The 13,502-nt window shown below is 40.4% G+C and overlaps 1 protein-coding gene and 1 pseudogene across 6 annotated transcripts in view; one reads left to right on the forward strand and one right to left on the reverse strand.

Moving 5' to 3' along the window:
* The window catches only part of STARD9 (StAR related lipid transfer domain containing 9), a 126,129-nt gene that overhangs the window by 49,957 nt on the left and 62,670 nt on the right, over window positions 1-13,502 (forward strand). For all 5 annotated transcript variants that reach the window (XM_079915114.1, XM_079915115.1, XM_079915116.1 and 2 more), the window contains 3 exons: window positions 10,908-11,024; window positions 12,522-12,554; window positions 12,644-12,705. In XM_079915114.1, the coding sequence (XP_079771240.1) occupies window positions 10,908-11,024; window positions 12,522-12,554; window positions 12,644-12,705 (212 nt within the window). The remainder of the gene's footprint in view (window positions 1-10,907; window positions 11,025-12,521; window positions 12,555-12,643; window positions 12,706-13,502) is intronic.
* On the reverse strand, window positions 9,882-10,850 carry LOC307182221 (non-selective voltage-gated ion channel VDAC1-like; annotated as a pseudogene). Its single transcript has one exon. The product of its transcript is annotated as a non-selective voltage-gated ion channel VDAC1-like (transcript).

The following is a 13,502-nucleotide window of genomic DNA, read 5'->3' on the forward strand; positions in this document are numbered from 1 at the left end:
GACATATATATACACTACCAAACGTAAAATAGATAGCTAGTGGGAAGCAGCCGCATAGCACAGGGAGATCAGCTCGGTGCTTTGTGACCACCTAGAAGGGTGGGATAGGGAGGGTGGGAGGGAGACACAAGAGGGAAGAGATATGGGAACATATGTATATGTATACTGATTCACTTTGTTATAAAGCAGAAACTCACACACCACTGTAAAGCAATTATACTCCAATAAAGGTGTTAAAAAATTAATTAAAAATAAAAAGAAGGACTTGTTTCTTTCAGAATAATGATTCTTCTCCTCATTGGGTATGGCATACGTTCCAGTTGGCCTTGTGTATCTTTACCTGCATTTCAAAATTTCTCTTGTAGTTTCTTTCTCCTCCTGTTCATTGGAAACTGTTTAAACAGAAATTTCCATGGTATACATTGCATGGATATACATATATGATATGAATAAATATGGGAAATAAATCTCTCTGTAGTTCACAGTGTAAAGTGGAGGAACCAAATAGTTTCATCTGTCAAAGTCAAATATAGGCCGTTGCCTGTTTTCTCTGGAAAAATCTGCTACAAAAAACCAGGGGCAGGATCCAAATGATGTTGATTAACCCCTAGCTGGGCTTACAGTGGGAAGGAAATGTGAACATTTATACTGGGCAGAGACCCAAAGATCAGTGACCTGCAGTGGTGTTGAGGGAGTGGCCTGACATTTATAAAGAGTGGACAGCATTTCCTGATACTTTGTGGGGTTGTTTTGGCACAGCTGGCACAGTTGAGACTTTCTTTCCCTTCCTAAATACGTTGTTTGCTCTTTGGGTAAGCTATAGCCAGGTGGACAGTGGGGCCTGGGCTGTGGCTTAGGTAGACTTGGATACCTGATGGGTGGGGCTATAGCATGCTTTCCTACTGAGAAATTAAATAGAATTTTAAATTAAAATATTAAGTCGTCTAATTATAAATATAGGGAAAACTGTACTTATGAGTATCATAAATAACTATAGTAAAATAAAAAATAAAAACAATTGGGTTTAGTTAGTATCCTCATTGTATTCAAGTATTCCTAATTACTATATTTACATCAGAATTTAAGACCTGAAAGGGACATTAGATATTATCTAGGAATAGAACAAAAGTCTGAAAGAGTAAGCTGTACACCAAAATGTTAACAATGGTTATGTTTAAATGGTGGGAGTATTTTTATCAGCATTTTCTGGGTTTTTTCTATTTTAAGTATATTTATTTATGTAATAAAACATTATAAGAATACTTCTCATGGTGAATACTCAAATACTGATCCTTGTCAATAAAGATGACATCTATTACTGCATTAAGTAGCAGTGTTACTAAAAGGGAAAAAAAAGTCTTCTAGTACAGTCCTTTTAACAGTGGAGTTATAGACCAAGAGATACGTGATGTTTAAAATCCATTTAGATGGAATACATCATAGAATTTAAAGCTGTTTTCTCATAAATATTTCTTAGGTAAATTAACAAAAACTGGTGAAGAATTTCTTTTCTGTGTGAAAATCATAGTTGATAATAGCTATTTCATTTTATAATAGAAATGTATGGGTCAAAAGGTACAAATTTACAGCTATAAAATGAATAAGTCATGGGGATATGATGTACAGCGTGGTGACTATAGTTAATAATACTGTATTGCATATTTGAAAGTAGCTAGGTGGGTGGATTGTGAAAGATCACAGGAGGAGAAAAAAATTTGTAACTGTGTATGGTGATGGATGTTAACTCGATTTATTGTGGTGATCATTTTTCTTAAAAATAAATTTATTTATTTGTTTATTTATTTATTTTTGGCTGAGTTGGGTCTTTGTTGCTGTGCGCGGGCTTTCTCTAGTTGCAGCGAGTGGTGGCTACTTTTCATTGAGGTGTGTGGGCTTCTCATTGCTGTGGCTTCTCTTGTTGTGGAGCACGGACTCTAGGCACGTGGGCTCAGTAGTTGTGGCTCGCGGGCTCCAGAGCACAGACTCAGTAGTTGTGGCACATGGGCTTAGCTGCTCCGTGGCATGTGGGATCTTCCTGGACCAGGACTCGAACCTGTGTCCCCTGCATTGGCAGGCGGATTCTTAACCACTGCGCCACCACGTAAGCTCTGTGGTGATCATTTTGTGGTATATAGAAATGTTGAATCATTATGTTATATACCTGAAACTAATATGTCAGTAATACCTCAATTTTTTAAAAAGCCTGGGAAAAAAGAGAAATGTATGAAGCCTTTCTGTGGGAAAATATTAAGGGTTAAGAACTTCATGTATTTTATTGGCTAGGTAACCTCTCTTTCAGTTACATGATTTTCATACTTATAGAAGGGAAAGAATGATCCTTAGGCCCTAGCAAGACCGATAAGACATGAAGAAAGAGTTTACAATTTTTTTTACATTAATGGTTTCTGAAGATTTTTTAGAAATGAATATTTAATAAGATGGAAGGTAGAAGTTTTTTTAAAGGTATCTATGTGAAGTTGGGGCATATTAACTATGGTGTCTGTATTGGATTTTCCAAAAGTCCATGGTTCTTTTAAAGTACATGGGAGTACCAGCGAGAATGTTAACTCTTTTGAGTACTCCTTATACCAAAAAATGGAAAAAAATAATATGTAGTAACAATAACAACAAAAACTAGCACAGTAAAGTGCTTACTTTGTGCCATTGTTCTTAAAGTTTTACATGTATTTACACAGTTAATCCTCTCAAAAAACCTGTGAGTTTTAGGTGCTCTTTAATCTCCATTTCACAGGTGAGGAAACTGAGGGAAGGTTACTTGCCCCAGGAACCAGATTTCAAATCTGTTAAGTTGTGAAGCCTGTGTTCTTAACCATTAAACTATAACTGTAGCTATTTAGAGGAAGGCAAATTATTCTAAGCCCTTTCCCCAACTCCAGGCCGCATTGTTATATTTTGTACCTGAATACTCTCCTCAAATAATAGGCCCTGAACCCTAGTTTTCTGTACTGCTGCCACAAGTTTGGAGATAGGATGGGTCAGTAGATCCACAAATAGTACCAGCTGTACCTCACGGTCTCTGTGTGAGGAGAAGTAAAAGTAAGTACAACTCTGGGCTACTTGAGGTTTTCCTAGCAGCTAACAGTGCTAGTGAAAACATATGTTTGAATAGTTTCCAGAGTTGTCTAGAATTATTTTCCAGTTTAAAGATGCCTACTAACACACGGTTTTTAGATTTATTATTTTTTTACATCTTTATTGGAGTATAATTGCTTTACAATGGTGTGTTAGTTTCTGCTTTATAACAAAGTGAATGAGTTATACATGTATTCCCATATCTCTTCCCTCTTGCGTCTCCCTCCCTCCCACCCTCCCTATCCCACCCCTGCAGGCGGTCACAAAGCACCCAGCTGATCTCCCTGTGCTATGCAGCTGCTTCCCACTAGCTATCTACCTTACGTTTGGTAGTGTATGTATGTCCATGCCTCTCTCTCGCTTTGTTACAGCTTACCCTTCCCCCTCCCCATATCCTCAAGTCCATTCTCTAGTAGGTCTGTGTCTTTATTCCTGTCTTACCCCTAGGTTCTTCATGACATTTTTTTTCTTAAATTCCATATATATGTGTTAGTATACGGCATTTGTCTTTCTCTTTCCGACTTACTTCACTCTGTATGACAGACTCTAGGTCCATCCACCTCATTACAAATAGCTCAATTTCGTTTCTTTTTATGGCTGAGTAATATTCCATTGTATATATGTGCCACATCTTCTTTATCCATTCATCCGATGATGGACACTTAGGTTGTTTCCATCTCCGGGCTATTGTAAATAGAGCTGCAATGGACATTTTGGTACATGACTCTTTTTGAATTACGGTTTTCTCAGGGTATATGCCCAGTAGTGGGATTGCTGGGTCATATGGTAGTTCTATTTGTAGTTTTTTAAGGAACCTCCATACTGTTCTCCACAGTGGCTGTATCAATTTACATTCCCACCAACAGTGCAAGAGGGTTCCCTTTTCTCCACACCCTCTCCAGCATTTATTGTTTCTAGATTTTTTGATGATGGCCATTCTGTCCGGTGTGAGATGATATCTCATTGTAGTTTTGATTTGCATTTCTCTAATGATTAATGGTGTTGAGCATTCTTTCATGTGTTTGTTGGCAGTCTGTATATCTTCTTTGGAGAAATGTCTATTTAGGTCTTCTGCCTATTTTTGGATTGGGTTGTTTGTTTTTTTGTTATTGAGCTGCATGAGCTGCTTATATATTTTGGAGATTAATCCTTTGTCAGTTGCTTCATTTGCAAATATTTTCTCCCATTCTGAGGGTTGTCTTTTGGTCTTGTTTATGGTTTCCTTTGCTGTGCAAAAGCTTTTAAGTTTCATTAGGTCCCATTTGTTTATTTTTGCTGTTATTTCCATTTCTCCAGGAGTTGGGTCAGAAAGGATCTTGCTGTGATTATGTCGTAGAGTGTTCCGCCACTGTTTTCCTCTAAGAGTTTGATAGTTTCTGGCCTTACATTTAGGTCTTAAATCCATTTTGAGCTTATTTTTGTGTATGGTGTTAGGGAGTGATCTAATCTCATACTTTTATAGATTTATTTTTAACTAACATTTTTCCCTCCTTGAAATGTCCCTTTTACTTCTCACTTACCAATAATTTTTTTTAGTAGTTATTTATTTAGGCTGCTTCAGGTCTTAGTTGCCGTACGTGAGATCTTCATTGCGGTGTGCGGGACCTTTTTTAGTTGCGGCACGTGGCATGCTTGTGGGATCTAGTTCCCTGACCAGGGATCGAACTTGAGGCCCCTGCATTAGGAGCATGGAGTCTTACCCACTGGACCACCAGGGAAGTTCCAACAATATCTGATACCTGTATTTGAAATCAATATTTATTTCATCATTTTGAACCCTTTATCATCCTAAATGGAAATCACAGTTTTTGTTGTTGTTTTTGTTGTTATGAGTCTACTTGGGGCTCAGAGAACATAGTATATAATAGAAGGAACTACAGAGCTACCAAAAACAAGCAAACAAACAAACAAAAAATCTATCAGCGAAAAGTTCCTATAGGAAAATACAGCGCAACCATTATTCTTGGACCTTAAACAGTCATCATGAAATCTCCAGAGACATAGTTGATTCTAACTGCTTTTGAGAAGGGTTTGTCTGCTAAATGTCGCTGATATCAGGGAAGTCCATTCCTTGAGATTTATCTTGTGGATCTTCTTTTTAAAAAATAGACTTTATTTGTTAGAGTAGTTTTAGGTTTACAGAAGAGTTGAGCACAAAGTGCAGAGAGATCCCATATACCTCCTGCCCCCAAACTATCAACATTGCACACTGTTGTGGTACATTCGTTGCAGGTGGTGAACCTACATTGACTGATATATCATCTAATGTCCATAGTTTATATTAGGGTTCATTTTTGGTTTTGTTCATTCTTGGGTTTGACAAATGTATAATGACATGTGTACACCATTATAGTATCATAGAGAGTAGTTTCAGTGCCCTAAAAATCGTGTGCACTCCACCTGTCATCTGTCCCTCCCCCAACTCCACCCAATCACTGATGTTTTTACTGTCTCCATAGTTTTCGTTTTCCAGAAATTCATATAGTTGGAATCATACAGTAAGTAGCCTTTTCAGATTGGCTTCTTTCACTTAGCAGTGTGCATTTAAGTTTCCTCCATGTTTTTTCATGGCATGATAGCTCATTTCTTTTTAGCACTGAGTAATATCCTGTCATCTGGATGTACCACAGTTTACACATTCACCTATTGAAGGACACCTTGGTTGCTTCCAAGGTTTGGCAATTATGAATAAAGCTTCTGTAAACATCTGTGTGCAGCTTTTTGTGTGGATATGTTTTCAGCCCCTTTGGGTAAATACCAAGGGAGCATGCTTGCCACGTTGTATGTTAAGAATGATATGTTTAAATGGAATATTACTCAGCCATAAAAAGAGTTATTTGTAGTGAAATTGAGTTATTTGTAGTGAGGTGGATGGACCTAGAGTCTGTCATACGGAGTGAAGTAAGACAGAAAGAGAAAAACAAATGCTGTATGCTAACACATATATATGGAATCTAAAAAAAAAAATGGTTCTGAAGAACCTAGGTGCAGGACAGGAATAAAGACGCAGATGTAGAGAATGGCCTTGAGGACATGGGGAGGAGGGGGAAGGGTAAGCTGAGATGAAGTGAGAGAGTGGCATGGACATTATTACACTACCAAATGTAAAATAGATAGCTAGTGGGAAGCAGCCGCATAGCACAGGGAGATCAGCTCGGTGCTTTGTGACCACTTAGAGGGGTGGGAAAGGGAGGGTGGGAGGGAGACGCAAGAGGGAGGAGATATGGGAACATATGTATATGTATAAATGATTCACTTTGTTATAAAGCAGAAACTAACACACCATTGTAAAGCAATTTTACTCCAATTAAGATGTTAAAAGAAAAAAGAATAATATTTTTATTTTATAAATAAAAACACAAAAAACTGGCAAAACGTCTTCCAAAGTGTCTGTACCATTCTGCATTCCCATCAACAATGAATGAGATTTCCTATTGCTCCATATCCTTGTCAGCATTTGGTGTTGTCAGTGTGTTGGATTTTGGCCATTCTAACAGGTGTGTCTGGTATCTCTTTGTTTTAATTTGCAACCCTAATGACATATGATGTTGAACATCAAAAATTCTGGTTCCTAGTTTCAGTTGCCCTTAGGAAATGAGTATTGCTAGGGATTTTGGTTTAGGCTTCAGGTGTTGTGAGTCCCAGTACAGAAGCATCCAGTGGACTATCCCCTATTTAGCACATCCTTAAAAAGACTGGAAGTGCTGTGTCACATAAAATTAACCTGTCTGTTGAATGTTTTCTTCTGTTTATATTCCAGAAAAAATAAAGTTACACTGCTCATCTCTCCTCCTGAACTGGACCCTCTAGCTTTAGATTGCCTTTTGGTGATTTATTTTAGCCTTCAAACTGTTCTTGGTATTCATATTGAGCTGTTCCATGTGCTTCATTATAATACCACAGTCAGAGTGAACCACGGTGTCATCTGGCTCTGTTGTGCTCTATTTAGGGCTGTGGTTTTTCCTAGAATTTATGATGAGCTAAGCCTCACAGTTCTTGAAGAATGGAATCTGAACTTTCTACCAGTTCCACGTTTGGAGCCTACTAGTTTTTCTTGTTCACATCTTTTACTGTTGAGTGAAAATGGTATCTTCAAAGATGTTTTTCATAAAACCTCCAGGTGATTATTTGAATTTGGATAAAGACATGGGCGGAGTAACATTCTGCTGTCTTCCTTTACAATCCACTGAGCTCATTCTGCTCTGCTGTGTGGTGGGAAGAAATAACACTTTCACTAGATGTGGCCTTGCTCTGTCTGCACCTCTGTTTCCACTTTCTTCTGGAGCACTAGAAAGAAAGGTTGAGTTTTGGGGAACATTTCCAACTAGTAAATGGGTAGCAGCCAACTCAAGTGGTCTGGTGAAGAGAAATAACCTCTCCTTCCTTCAGTCCCTGGGAATTTTACCAAGACAGATGTCAGGAGGCAAAGAGAACTCTGCCCAATTTTCAGTTTTGCTAATATAGAGGTGAATGAATGGCGAGGACAGAGCTGGGAGGGAGATTGGGGAAGGGGGTGGGAATGGTCCAAGGTCCAAATCTTTTACCACTCCCTGGGTTATTTTGGCCCTATGCCTGAATATTAGAAGCACTAAAAAACAAACAAAACATAAATAGTTCATTGGTCAAGAAGCATAACTATAGCTGCTAAAACACAATAGGGTAGTATAGTCTTAGGTCAGCAACTGCTATCTTCGTTCCCGTGGTCCCTAGTTACGTGTGTTATCTCACTTAATCTTCACAACAAACCTGTGATATAGTTACAAAATATCCACTTTACTGGGAAAGAAACGGAGGCTTACAAATTTTAAGTAAAATTTTGTGGAACCATACAAATTTGTATGGTCCCACAGCTATGAACCATAAGAACAGTATTCCAATTTGGAACCAATTTGGGACCGTATCAGGAGATTCACAGAATTTAAGGGAAAGTAGAAAAATGAGCAGGAAACCATGGGGCCCTAGGTAGCAGGGAAGCCAGGCAAAGCCGTATCACAGAATAGTCTGATTTGAGCACCACACTTGGCACTTGTGTGTTCAGGATGTAGTACTGATGGACTCTCGATGCCAACAAGGAGAATTTATTCCTTTGTTTTTGTGTCATTCTTTGAAAATTCAAGTGCAAGCACCTAGTTGGCGGGCCTCATTTCACATGTTCGTGTTCTAGCCACCAGGAGGTGGAGAGGGTTTCCTGGACTATTTGGCTTCCGTCGGGGAGGGTTGGGCCCTGCTTCCAACCAAGACTGACACAATCAGGTTCCCCCCGCAGATAGGAGGAGTATTTGGATGCTGAGTAGCAGCAATACAAAGGGTAAATGCCCACCATACCAGCTGTGTATGTAGATGTCTCTGTGGCCTTCTGCTGAGGACTGATTCAGCTTGAAGCTATGCCTTCCCCATAAGCCAGGCTGTTTTGTCCTGAGCCTGGGGTCTGCCTGACAGAGTCCAACAGGACTTTCAGACACTACACAAAGTATAGGGGTTTTCATAGGAGGACCTCTGGCTGTTTCTGACTCATTAAAGCTGACCACTACAGAGATGAGTGACAGTGGAAGCAGTCAGCAGTTAGGATCAGTCTGAAGAGGCAGCATGTAGAAAAGGGCCCCATAGGGAAAACGCCTCCCTAACTTCTGGGCTTAACTGATTCTCAGTGTGGTGTCTCGAGACCCTGAATTTGTGTGAATTGTTACTGCGCAGTATTTCATTGTAGCTTTACCTGATTAACCATATTAAACTTTTTTTTTTTATTTTTGGTAATGGGAAGGAAAAAGAATTAATGTACATGGTTTTTCTTTACTAATTTGCTTGCGTGTCTTTGCCTTTCTCCCAGACTCTTTTTGCCTTAAGGTTAAGGACCATATATATCAATTTTGTGTCTTTAATGTCTAGCCTTGGGCCTGGCATATAGTAAGCACTTTGAAAAATATTTGACTGACTAACTGAATGCATGAATTTTCCTTAGCAATCTTCTTTTTTTTTTTAAGGTTACAGTATTTTATTCAAGTTTTATTTTTAAGTGATGTTAATTATAGCATTTGAAGGGGAGGAACTAATTCCATACAAAATGGAAGACTCTAAAACGTACCCATTAAACTGCTAAAAAATAAACTGAGTGGCGAGAATACAACAGAAGTTCAGTTTAGATTCTGAGTGTTGTCCCCATGTGATTACAGTTACAGAGACTCTTCCCAGCTTGCAGCTGGAGCTCTTTAGAAGCTATTTCATACTCTGGTGCAAGGGCGAAAAAACACAACATGAGAAAAAACACAATTAAGTCCTGAATTATTGGCTTCATCACATCCGCCTTCTCCACCCCAAAATGGCACAAAAGAAACAGCAACCACGCCCCACAGACTACTTTTTGGTGTAAAAGAGGTGATGGATTGCGGTGGAAAAAGTCCCTGCCTAAAAAAGTCCCTTTCAGATGAGTTTGTATACACCATCAAAGAGTCTCTCCTCAATCAGGGTAGGAAACCAAGGTTCAATTCTCAGGAAGTCACAATTTCATTCATTTACTCAATACGAATTTACAAATTACAAAGTGCCTGCAAATTATCAACTTCCACTTGCAGCCATTTCTAGGTAAAAAAGAAACCTGACATCTCTAGAGGGGCCAGCAAGCTCCCCCGCAAGTCTACAGCTGAAAGGACCTTTTTTGAAATTGGGTTTCTTCTGTACCTCTGCAAGGGTAACACCCTAAAGCTGAATCATCTTTAACCTGGAAGTCTAACATGATATTTAGCGATACTTTCATCCCAGACATACAACATTAAAAGATACGCTAAATTCATTTATGCTTGAAACTCCAGTCCTAGACCAAGCTTGTGGCCACCAGCGTTGACATTCTTGCCATCCAGCAGAACTGACAGTGTCAGTTTGATACCTGGCTTTAGGGTCTGAGTATATCCTAACCCTGTCAGGCTGGAGTTATTCACTTTAGCCAAGAAGCAGGCATCAGGGTCGATCTGGTACTTTGCTGTTATTCTGAAGTGAGTGTTACTGTTTCCTGCTGTCCAGGCCAGATTAACAGCAGTCTCCAACTTTTCACTTTCTGAAAAATGGAGCCGCCAGACTCTGTCCCATCATTTACATTAGTGTGAAGCTGGAACTCATCCGTCTTGTAGCCAACCGCAAAGTTGCTCTGGGTCACTCAAGACTTTGCGGTCTCAAAATTCACCTGGTAGCCAGCCAGCCCTCATAACGCAGCACCAGAGCACCCCGGATGGAAGGCCCAGCAATGTTGAAATCGACATCACAACCCAGGTTGATATGTTCCCACTTGTACCCTGTCTTGATTTTAGCATTTTTTTCCCCCAGTGTTTGGTGAGAAGGATGAATCGAAGGTCAGCTTCAGGCCACGTGCAAGCTGATCTTCCACGGTAATCTCCGTGCGTAGTGTGTTGTCAGTGTTCCATTTCTGCGTAAACGTTAGACCATATTTGGTCCATCTGTACTTGCTTTCCAGACTGCCCGTCACTTTGGTGGTCTCGGTGTTGGCTGAACCTGTAAATTCCAGTCCATTCTCAGATTTTGTTTTCAAATCAAGTTTTATTAAGCCAAATCCATAGCCCTTGGTGAAGACATCCCTGGCAGATTTGCCAAGATCAGCATATGTGGGAGGCACAGCCATCTTCTGCTCAGAAGTGGTGGCAGTCAGCAATCTTTTTTTGAAACTGAATTGATTCTCATAAAACAGTGGGGAATTTATAGTCATGGATGTTTGAAACATTTTATATTATTATAGGTTAAAAAATAATTTACAAGCTGCTGTGGGAAGAAGGACCAGAGTGACATGCTCTCTATTTTTATTGTTATAGGTGTTCCAGGATTTGGGGACTGAAGTACTGTCTGGAGCTGCCAAAGGCTACAACATATGCCTTTTTGCCTATGGGCAGACAGGCTCTGGGAAGACATACACCATGCTGGGCACCCCAGTGAGTATTGGGATTGGAATGCAGTATCTTCCTAAAGCCACAGGAAGCCTGAATCTTGCATTGTCCTTGCCACTGAGAGAGGATGTGAGTTTCATAGTCAGTCAACTTCAGTAAGATTTAATGGGTCCTATTCTGTATTAAGAATGCATTTCTTCAGGCTCACAGACTTAGAGAACAAATTTATGGTTACCAGGGGGCAAGGGTGGGGCGAGGGATAGTTAGGGAGTTTGGGATTGACATGTACACAGTGCTATATTTAAAATGGATAACCAACAAGGACCTACTGTATAGCACAGGGAACTCTGCTCAGTATTATGTAACAACCTAAATGGGAAAAGAATTTGAAAAAGAATAGATACATGTATATCTGTAACTGAATCACTCTGCTGTACACCTGGAACTCACACAATATTGTTAATCAGCTATATAACTTTTTATAAAATAAAAAGTTTAAAAAAAGGATGTTTCTCAGCACTTTAATTGATAGGTAAACTTTGAATAATTTAGCCCCTCTTTATTACACCCTGAAGAATCTTAGAATTTTACAATTCCCTTTGATGACACAGACCTTGTCAGTTCTTCTGAATTTCTCATATCATTTCCAAGTTCATCACCTGTAGCTTTTTAACACCTTTGGTGTAGACAAGTCCCAGACTGAGTGTTAAGTGCTGGCTAAGGCCATGTGGATATGGGGCTATGTGTGTGTTCGATCTGAGTGTTCAGAAAGAAGCAGGAGAACCAGCTACTGGGATGGGAGCTTTCAAAAGTGTGTAGGACTTATGAGAGCCTTCCTTTATCATGGAAAATTGGGAGGGTAGAGTTCCTTAAGAATACCTCTTTGTTTTAGGCTTAGAAGTACCCTGGTGAGATGAACTGGTAGGGCAGGTGACAAATAACACCACACAGGGACATTCTCTAGGACATTGTTCCTCCTGAAAGATTATCCCTGCTGCCGTGGGCCCAGATCATTGCTTACTACGTCCATGTTTAGCCTGATTTTATAGATTTTAAATTAAAAGAAGAAAATTCCCAATAACCCAGGGGTGTAAAGCCCTTAACCTGAGTATAAGTTAGCACTGGATCCAAGATGAAAAAAGAAGCCGCTTCTCTCTAAATGTGTGTTTTGAACACCCATGTACTCTAGTCCTCCTGTGTGTGCAGGGTTAGGAGATAGGGTTCTGGGAGGGACCACCATGGTAAAGTGAATTCATCCAAGAAGGATGTAACCTTCTCTGCATGAAAGTATGTATCTGGGTTTGCTAGCTTCTTCTCTCTTCCTTCTTACGGCGGTGATCTGCCTCTCATCTGGTACATTCCTCCCATGAGAGTCTCCTGAGAGCATTGGCAAATAGAGTGTTCCACATACCGCCGGGGAAACTGCCTGAAGTGAAGAGGCTAGCACAAGGAGCCCATCCCTGCTGAGGGTGGGCCCTGGGTGTTGGGGGGAGAGCATCACCGTGAGTGAACAGTAATGCTTTCTTCTCTTCTGTTCTCCAGGCCTCTGTTGGGCTGACACCACGGATATGTGAGGTATAGACTCTCTTTTGATTGGATCCCCTCAAAGTAGGTCTTCTTTGTACACTCCCTTCAGTGAAACTCCAATCCTCTGGTTTCTGCAGGGTCTCTTTGTCAGGGAGGAAAACTGTGCCCCACTGCCTTCCTCCTGCAGAATAAAAGTAAGGTAAGAACCTGTCTGTCTCTGCAGCCTGAAGTGTTTCTGTTTCCACTCCAGAGCTGTCCTCTCCACTTCCATAGTCGCCCAGAGGAATGGAGAAAAGCCACAGCAGAAATACCTTGCAGTACAAGATGAAAAACTTACTTAGGTTTTAGGTTGTAGGAAACTTAGTTCCTATCCTCAGGCTTAACAAACTGGTGTCTCCTGTGGACCAGCTTCCCCTGGCTAGCTGGTTTCCTTTCCTTTATTTTCTGTACAGTTTCATACTAGCTTTTGGGATTTCTGTTCCAGCCCCTCCTGGGTTGTTCTCCAGGTCAGTAGTTCCCAAACTCTAGTTCCTAGACTAGTGCTAGGAATAGAACGTCACCCCAACGTGACGTTTTAACCAGTCTGAACTGTAAATGTTGGTGGAAGGTTACCAATTGCCCTTAATTCTCTGTATTCTTTTTTGCTTTTGTTTTTGGTGTTCAATGTCCTTGTTTAAAAACATGAGACAGGGCTTCCCTGGTGGCGCAGTGGTTGAGAGTCCGCCTGCCGATATGGGGCACGCGGGTTCGTGCCCCGGTCCAGGAGGATCCCGCGTGCCGCAGAGCGGCTGGGCCCGTGGGCCATGGCCGCTGGGCCTGCGCGTCCGGAGCCTGTGCTCCACAACGGGAGAGGCCACAGCGGTCAGAGGCCTGCGTACCGCAAAAAAAAAAAAAAAAAAAAAAAAAAAAAAAAGACACATAATTCACATACCATAAAATTCACACTTTTAAAGAATATATTTCAATGATTTTTCTTTTTGATATTTACAAGTTGTT

This window comes from Stenella coeruleoalba (genome assembly GCF_951394435.1).
Source record: "Stenella coeruleoalba genome assembly, chromosome: 2".
Classification (NCBI taxonomy): Eukaryota; Metazoa; Chordata; class Mammalia; order Artiodactyla; family Delphinidae; genus Stenella; species Stenella coeruleoalba.